Source organism: Amblyomma maculatum, chromosome 5 (assembly GCF_055883805.1).
Source record: "Amblyomma maculatum isolate TAMU_Amacu chromosome 5, ASM5588380v1, whole genome shotgun sequence".
NCBI classification, from domain to species: domain Eukaryota; kingdom Metazoa; phylum Arthropoda; class Arachnida; order Ixodida; family Ixodidae; genus Amblyomma; species Amblyomma maculatum.
In genome coordinates, this window is record NC_139348.1 from 155,421,908 (window position 1) to 155,431,499 (window position 9,592).

At 43.3% G+C, this 9,592-nt stretch overlaps 1 protein-coding gene across 1 annotated transcript in view; it reads left to right on the forward strand.

The window, feature by feature from the left end:
* Kif19A (Kinesin family member 19A) overlaps positions 1 to 9,592 on the forward strand; it is a 123,810-nt gene that overhangs the window by 31,358 nt on the left and 82,860 nt on the right. Inside the window, exon 2 of the mRNA XM_084604775.1 lies at positions 7,215 to 7,295. Coding sequence (XP_084460901.1) covers positions 7,215 to 7,295 — 81 coding nt within the window. The remainder of the gene's footprint in view (positions 1 to 7,214; positions 7,296 to 9,592) is intronic.

Sequence of the window (9,592 nt, forward strand, 5' to 3'; positions counted from 1 at the left end):
CCCCGAAACCGCGGACAACGTCTGTTTTCACTTCGTTTCTTCTGCGCGTCCACTTGTCGAAACGTTGGCTCGACCTTTAACGCGACATGACTTCCTTGCTATGATATGGCTTCCGATTAGTCAAAGTATTGTAAAAAGCGGTAACTGCTATCCTCTGTAGACTGTAGTGAGGCGGCCTTCCTAAATATTGCCAATCTGTGTCCTATCTTGTATAGTGTTCTAGAAACACTATATATCTGGACCATTGATCTAACCAAGTATGACGCCCACAAGCAACTTTCTGGAACATCTAGCGCTGGTCGAACTCCGAAACATCTTCCCTCCTCCTCCGATGTGAACACTATGATAGCCCTTACGTGCCAGAATTCTCAGGCGTTCTCTTCTTTGGTCTTGCGCCTCTCATCTGACGTCACGCAGTCCTCGCAGAGCTGCGGCAGCGGCGGCTCCTCTGACGTCACGCAGTTTCGCGCATGCGCAGCTGTGACTTTTTCTGTCGATGATGCCATGCTCACCCTGGTGTCGACTAGCTTAGTGAAGCTTTTCGCTTCAAAACGCACATTACTCACAGACCAAAGCACTATACCAAGCACTATTTATTTATTTATTTATTTATTTATTTATTTATTTATTTATTTATTTATTTATTTATTTATTTATTTATTTATTTATTTATTTATTTATTTATTTATTTATTTATTTATTTATTTATTTATTTATTTATTTATTTCGCTGCGGCTTTGCAACCACGGACACCTCCGACCGGAAAATATGTCCGCTTGCAAGAGATGCAGTTGGTGGGTAGGAACTCAACAGGTCGTGTTCTGACCTCAGAAGCGAAAAATCATCGCCAGCTTCATCCCCGCCACTTATTACTACCATCACTGTCATCATAGTATACGCCTCACCCATACTTGGAATTCATAGTTGGCGAAAGTTCAGCTGACCCAATATGGCGCCGGTAGAGAGGACTGCGTCTGGGGATAACATATGTATTACCCTGCTTGCGCTTGTTTATCGGTGATGGGAATCTCGCGTGAGCGAAGCAGTCTTGTTTTTCTCCATGGTCATCGTCATCAGCCAAACATATACCCACTGCAGAACAAAAGTATCTCCCTCTTGAGGGTACACAAGAATAAATGAGAGACAAAGATGCCACAGTCTGCAGTGGTAAATGTAAGCGCGAACTTTGTAAGAAATTGAAAATCAGGGACATTTTTGATGGAGGAACTTACACAATTGGCGAATGAAAGTGTTAGACGTAATCTTTCTCGCATTGACCGCAGGTCGCGAATGCGAGAATGCGAGCGCAGGTCGCGAATTGACTGTCGATTTGCCGCGCTGCTTCTCGGCAAACGAGCGGAAAGTTAGCTGCTACTATCGCCATCTCATGATATTTAACTTATAAATCTGTGCATTTCGTGCCTGTTTTTTTGCTCCTAAGTTTGTCGGTTGGTTGGTTGGTTTGTGGGGTTTAACGTCCCAAAGCAACTCGGGCTATGAGAGAGGCCATAGTGGAGGACTCCGAAAACAGAGTAAAAGAGTACATGTTTCGGCACGCTGTCTTCGAAGATCAAGTAAATACGCCCTGTGATTTCAGTTTCTTCGTTAGCAATGGCCGAGATAGATTCAGTAAAGTAAATCCGCTATGATGGAATATTCTCGCCCACTTTTATTCGATTCATGTCATGTGTCCGTCTTACTCCTACAACCGCGAGACATTACACTGTAAGGGGCAATCGAACGGAAATTTCACGAAGCGGCCCTTCTGCTTCGTTAGAGTACATGCAAGCATCAAATGAAACAGCGTTCTTGTGATATATGATATAGCAAAACTCACAAACAGACAGCGACGTATGGATGCGCCTGCGAACCACTCAGGCAGCGGAGCGGAAAATGTGATTTCGTATGCGCTGATCTTTCTCGGACAAGTCCTGGATGTCACCGCAAAGTGGCATTGACTTCAATAACATTTATGTCCATTCGATCCCACTGAAGTAAAATATCACGGGAGATCGCTTAATTATCACTTGCGATGACAGTGCTCTCTAGCATTAGTTATTCTCCTGACCTTTAATTGTCTTTTTTTTTTTAATTTGCTGTGTCATCATTTGTTTTTCGGCTTCCTTCCGCTCCCCAGTTTCCCCCACAAAAAGACAGGAGGATTTCGCTCTCTCCATTGGTCTTGGTTGGCGGGTGGCAACGTACTCCGCCGGATAAATGGTGCACACCGCAGCCAGAGATTTTGGTCCAAATTTAGAAGAGAGTTTTTGATCGTATTTTTGTTGTTGTTGTTGTTGTTGTTGTTGTTGTTGTTGTTGTTGTTGTTGTTGTTGTTGTTGTTGTTGTTGTTGTTGTTGTTGTTGTTGTTGTTGTAAAACAGCAGCATAACAATCAATGATCCGTAGATCCAATTCAGCAGACTTGCAGTTTCTTGGCTGTTAGTACAAAAGCACTCATACGCTCACCAACTACCGAACCTCTCCGAGCGTTGTTGTTAATTTGTGCCGTTGCTCTGATTGGCTAAGCTGTTTCGTGAGATCACGGCCACGTGTCCTCGAGCGGGTAATTCAAGCTCAGTATAGCTGCTTCGAGGTGCGGGTCTCCAGAACGGGTCTTTCAAGTTCGTCAGCCAACAGAGATAGAGTAATGGAGCCTCTGAACAGCGACTGACCACGACCTGTTATGTGCTTTTCTACGAATGAAACTTCTGCGAAAGTTGCTTTATTTCAAGTGCGCGCTTTGTACTGCTCATCGGTGGAAAATTGGTGATACCATTCTAACCAAAGTTGGCTAATATTGGCTGTCTCGGAGGTGAGGGCAGTTTCAACAACGCAGCTTTTCCACACTCTTCTTCAATAACAATACCCACAGAAATCGTGCACGCCCAACACGAACGAAACCCGCTGCTTTGTAACACCTAAGTGTCCTGCCACAGGACCGGGCACGCATCCTCGATCAGTCATCGCGATTGAAAGAAAGCAAGCAGGTATAAATCTCGGCCGTCACCGTTCACTGGTGATCACAAAGTAGGGCAGACGAATATTGCGAAATGTTGGGAGGGGTGATGAAGGCAAGAATTAAATCAAATGAATCCCGGTATGAGGACAACGCCAAGGGAATGTGGGGAAATGCGCGATGAGTCCACGCCCTAGTCAATCAACTGATTTGGGTGAGCGACATCGGGACGATTAACATACTCTCCCTGTCTTCCCCTCTTGCACCTGAAAGCGACCATCACGCTAGTACATTCTCCCTCATGTACGCGCCTTCACCCCATCCGTTCCTATTTATCATAGCATAAGCGTACTGGCAGAAAACTAGGTATGTCTAGGTGACCGCGACGGTAGGGTTGAATGAACGATGGTCTGGCGACGCACAGATTGCCTAGCCCGATCAGTGAGGGGGAGGGTAATATGAAAATAAATCTACGGTCGGCTAATTTGAATGCGGGACGTGGCCTGTGCCAACAAAAGCGCCTCTCGCTCATTCGTGACTGGAATTCCGCATATACACGTGGATGTCCCCTCCTTCTTGCCCTAACGAAGTTTGTTGCTAGCGGAAAAAATAAGAAGAAAGTAGGATTTTTGGTTCCCTTTTGCTGCTCCGAACGAAGTCTTAGAGGCAGACAAAACAAAAGACTGTAAAGGAAGGACAGTAAAGTAGAGAACTCAGAACTTAGCAGCGCATTGTTTGAGGAGCTGTGCGGAAGACTCGCACTGCCGGAACATGATTTCATCTGCTTCGCCCGGGAACGTTTAGAGTGTGCACCTGCAGGCAAAATAGAATTGCGGTCCATTGTGCGAATATTTAAAGGCAGACCAGGCGCGAGCACAAGTTTCATGGAAGCTTTTTTTTTCGTTTTTTTTTTCCACAGTTGACTAAAGCGTTTTGCGTGATCTATACTATTCGCGTTTCACAAAATCTTTTAGGCGTCTATGTAGTTTGGCAGGACATGGTCCGCCGAATAGGCATGTGTTGCTATGCTATGTACTATAATAATTCTATTGCGGCCGGTGTCCGAGCTGATTTGAGCAAAGGGTTAAAATACTAAATATAGGCAGGACAGGTAAACACACATGATACACACAGATAATACACATGATGCTTCTTATATAGCAACTAATGGAAACAGGGTTTCTGTTGCATAAAGATGCCAGCCGTCTTGCGCATCACATGTAAGTTTTTCTTCTTTTGCATTTAAGGAATAAGTATATTTCTTTTAAATTACTAAATATTGACTATACACAATAAATGAGATATGCAAAGTGAAGACCGCCTTCAAAAACCCCATTCCACTATTTGCAGTAAGGAAAGCCTTGCACGTACCTTTTTTCCGAACTCCAAAGAAATCTCGCGAAATACAGAAAAAAAATATCACGTGACTAGCGCATGAGCTCGTGCTGCTCTCAACTGTTGCTTGAACGAACGAAATTAGCTGCTGCCGTCACTCGACGGCCCCGTTACAGCTGTAGGCCGCAATTTTAGCGATGGTTCTCTTGCCGCAACTTCCACCGCCACGTGCAGTAACCAGTTCGCTAACGCGAGCGAAGAAACAAAAGCCAACTTATCGGCCATGACGCAGCAGATTTCATTTGCTGATAAAATTTGCGAATGAAATTTGCTATATATATATATATATATAAATATATATATATATATATATATATATATATATATATATATATATATATATATATATATATATATATATATATATATATATATATATATATATATATACAGCAAATGAAAGGAGATTTTGCTGATGCGAATGAAATTTGCTGATGAAATTTGCTATATATATATATATATATATATATATATATATATATATATATATATATATATATATATATATATATATATATATATATATTATTATCGGCCATTTTTTTGAGCTCGAAAAAACAAAGTTGGCTGCGGTTTAGCTCTGGTTTACCCTAGTTGAATAGCGAAAGCAACGGCTGCATGGCTACGCTTGTGGTTGTAGCTTGTGGTTAAGCGTTTGGTTTAGCTCTATTGTACAGACAAGACAAAGTGTTCAGGTAACGACTAGGCTTTTATCTTTTATACCAATTACGACGCTGCGATGATCAGTGAAGTAGTGGGACCTGGTTCCCACTCCGCTGACAACGGACACTTTAGCTTCGCCTTTAAGGGTATGACGCGATAGCGTAGGCTACCAGCCCACATATAAAGCCCCGCTTTAACCAAGCCGTATGAACGTGCCTTAGTGACCTATAGGGGTAACGTGAATGCCGTGGTCCTAGCTGGCTGATTCTGACATAACCGGCCCATGTGAAACGAGAGACCCAAGTTGGCAGCTCCGGCCAGCCCACATATAAAGCCCCGCTTTAACCAAGCCGTATGAACGTGCCTTAGTGACCTATAGGGGTAACGGGAATGCCATGGTCCTAGCTGGCTGATTCTGACATAACCGGCCCATGTGAAACGAGAGACCCAAGTTGGTCATTTGTGGCTACGGCTTACGAGTTTATGCGACGAGCCGAGCTGGCTGGCATAGTGTTGCTTTCGCAACAAAAAATAATACACGTGATGCTTCTTATACAGCAACTGATGGAAAGAGGGTTTCTGAAAGCGCTCTAAAGCTTTACGAATTATATTTATTGCCTAAAGTCAACATAGTACTCCGCGCGGTGTGACGCAATGGTTAGGGCGCTCGACTACTGTGCCCAAAAATGTTGGATCGAATTTTGGCATTGGCGGCCGATTTTGCTTGGCGGCTAAAAGGGAGGCGCCCGTGTGCTGTGTGATGTCAGTGCTCTTTAAAGAACCCCAGGTGGTCGACATTTCCGGAGCCCTCCACTACGGCGTCTCTCATAGCCTGAGTCGCTTTGGGACGTTAAACCCCACAAATTATATAATGTAACTCAGTGTAGTAATTTAGGAGAAATATTTTGTTAACTAGTAAGTCAATTAGTTTTCTGTTTGTTTTGAAATTAATCTGGTAATTTCAAAAGAAACCAAAAAACGTCTATTGTGCGCGAGACGGCTTGCAACATTATGCTACTGGTTCCTCTCTCTTCGCTGAAATTCACCTCTGAAGTAGTTTTATATATCTGCTTATATGTGTTGTTTGCGCGCCTTTCTTGAATACGGCTTAACGAACTCCAGGTTACTATCTTCCGTCATCTTAACATGAACCAAGTTCAGCGCTATGCTCGTCATTTTTCTCTCCCTAAGCCAAAGCCTGATTTTCGGTGAACGGAACCTTTGACGTCGGCGCGTTAAAAAAAGCGCTTCTTTCTAACTATTGGGTGCGCTAACTACGCCCACTGTACGAATAAAGCATCTCCAATAACCCTCCGAATTGTGTAGGGTATGCTGCTGGGCTAGTTGGTGGTTGTCAAGCATTATGGTGTCGCAGCGCTGGCAGACAAGGACAAAAGGACGAGGGTGGTTGTCAAGCATTATGGCGCTGTTGTGTGTGTCCCTCGTCCTTTTGTCCTTGTCTGCCAGCGCTGCGGCCCCATAATGCTTCACCTCCGAATTGACCATGTGACTACTATTACCGAGATATTCTGCCTTTGCATTACATTCCTATTTTGTCTTCATGATTTCAACGATGAGATAATTCATTAGCTTTCGTTCCCCGACGAATCGGGTTTCCTACCTTTACGCAAATCATTTTCATTTGTTATCCTCTTCGTTGTCCTATATATATCCACCATTTCTGTTAACCTCCATGTTTCCTCGCCATAGATGCTACCCACGTGCTATCAGAACAGAACACGGTAATCAGTGGAAAAACACTGCTCCACTTACATTGCGATTACAAAGTGTCAAAGCCGCGCTCTGCTACGGTGCACGAGGTCGGCGGCAGAGTTCTTGGTTCGTAGGACAATCGTGCAGTGTGTGTTCAGCGCGCGAAAAAGGACACCTCGCTTTGGAAAATTAAAGCTGCGGCTGAGACGAGAACCTCCCTGTCCCGCCTGCACATGAGGGAAAATAATAAACGAAATGCACGTGTGAAATTACTTCTCTCTCTCTCTCTCTCACTTTCTCTCTCCACTTGAGGTATGGCAGAACACTATCCAATCATGACCCGATTGCGTTTTCATTGTATTTAGAAACTGTATTTTCGCAGAAGTATACTTAGGTCTCTGAAAACATCTCGCTCAGCTTTAGCCAACGAAATACATTACATATTTGCGGTGCGTTAAAATGCCGCGTTTGTTTTTGCTTTTTTGCAGGTGGCACTCAGGGTACGACCCATACTACCGTCGGAAGTCGACAAGGGAATGACATGCATTGCTCACAAGATCGACGACAGGGTGAGTTGCTCGACTGGGCCACGAAGCTCGGTGCATTACATCCGTAGCAGAGTCGCCCGCCGTACGCTTTCGGGCGCAAAGCGGCCATCTCTCTGCCAACCACGAATGCATTGTAGCCTGGTTAAACGGCCAGCCTCTATCGCGCAGCAATTTTAGTTCCAGTGTCTAACCTTGCAGAAGACTTCTAAAGACGAAGAGCAGGTTTATAGGGCTGGGATCGATGGCTCGACTTGAGCCGGCACTTGGTCGGACTTGAGCCGATCGTCTTGGGCGGGGATGTCCCAGACGTAAGACACGACCAACCCCGCCCTTACGCCCTATATAATCACCTTGCTTTGGACAACTGTTTTATATTTCTATTACCAGGGGGTGTGCTCGAATATTGCACAATTCAAAACTATTATTCGATTATTCGAATATCTAATACTACTTTAAAAAGTTATTCTAACCTAATCGATGTGCTCTGAACTTTTCGAATACTTTTATCAACTTATTTATAATCCTGCCGTGATTTTTTTTTTTCGGCGACTGTTCGAGAATCAGGCCCACACAGATGTGTACTATCCTGCAGCGATCAGTATAGGCGGGATGAAAGGTTCGCTGTCGTAACGCGGTCAACATATGTGGAAGCGTTCATAATGCTTTTATATATGGCCGCTAAGACGTTGCGACGTTGCGAGGCTTAGGTGAGTTTAGCCACCTTCCCTTGATGCCTGATCTTGGAGGCCATGATTCGTATACGTGCTATATCGCCTATCTCATGTCCTGAGGTAGGGCTCTAGTAGATTCTCTTTCGTCATCATTCAAAATATATCATTTTCCTAAACGTATAATTTGACTATCATAGAGTTAGCACATTGAATTCGAAATGAATATTAGTTTAATGGATGTTAGCTTCGCTTTCTTTAACAGCTGTATCTTTAATTCCACAAGTTAGCCCCGTACCACAACACCGCCGTTGGTGATTGTCCATTGTTTCAAACCATTGCTCGTTTTCTGTGACTATTCGCAAAAATAGCTAATATTAGTAAAATATTCTGTTTGTATTCAATTCGGTGCTATCAATATTCAATTCGATTTCGACGCTACAGTATGCGTATTCGACTCGATAGAGGAGGTACAGTGCCCGTATTCGATTCTGTTCCCGAAAAGTACTGTCCGCACGTCCCTACGAATTAGTCTTCATAGTATGGACAGCTACACGAGGCTTTTCTTTTCCAGCGGTGTTCTGAGCAGTGAGATGTTTTGAGTTGTTGAGATAGCTACTGCACTCACGCAATTTAGGTCCGATAGTGTTAACAAAAAAGTTGGCAATAAACGTTCAACAACGCTTAAGTATACGATGAAACGCGTGCAACGTGCAGATTTTTTAGACATTTCATTACGACGGAGGCTCGCACTGACCACATTTGATTCACTCACACTACGCCATGTGCACGTCTTGTGCGATCTATTTTTACTGCATTCGATTTGTGTGTCTGGCGCCATGGAGGTTCTCGGTAAGAGAAAAATGCTGCAAACGGGCTGTTGCGATAACAATTTCTTTTGCGTTTTTTTTTTTCATTTTGGCGGTTACAAATATAGAAAAACATAAAAGTGCAGAAGCAGGTGGACAGTGCTCATCTTGCTTATGACTGGACAAAGTGGCAGGACACATCTGCGATTATTGCAAGAAAATATGCCTGCATGTAGAAAGTATAGGATGCAGAAAATCAAGTGGCGAAAACTCAATTTAATGCAATCAAGGGAGAAAAGCCATCTTGCTAACTATCTTTAACAACGCACTATGCTAAATTATGCATATATTTTTTAATTTAACATGCATTGTTAATTATGCCCGCGTGTAGAAAAAGTAGGATCCAGAATATCAAGTCACGAAAACTAAATTCGATACAATCAAAGAAGAAAAGCCAACTTGCTATCTTTAACAACGCACTATCCTTGAAAGCTGCCTACCGTTTTTTTAATTAACATGTATTGCTTAATCATGGTCGCATATTTTATCCTAGGAACATGAAACGATCTATATATCACCGGCTCAAATACGCTACGATAATGAGGTATAGCATGCATGAAGCACAACCACGGTTAGCTTTACAGCGAATGAGTTCGATGGGCGTTAAATAGGCTGCTCTTTCAGTTCTTACATCTGCTTTTGAATAGTGCTGCCTCCGATAACCTCTAGTTGCAGGAAGTCGCTCGAAAATAAATCATAATTCTAGATATTTCATCATGATTTCGAACAATTTTACAAGGAGCATAAGATAAATATTTCGAAATTGATTCAAGTGTGCAAT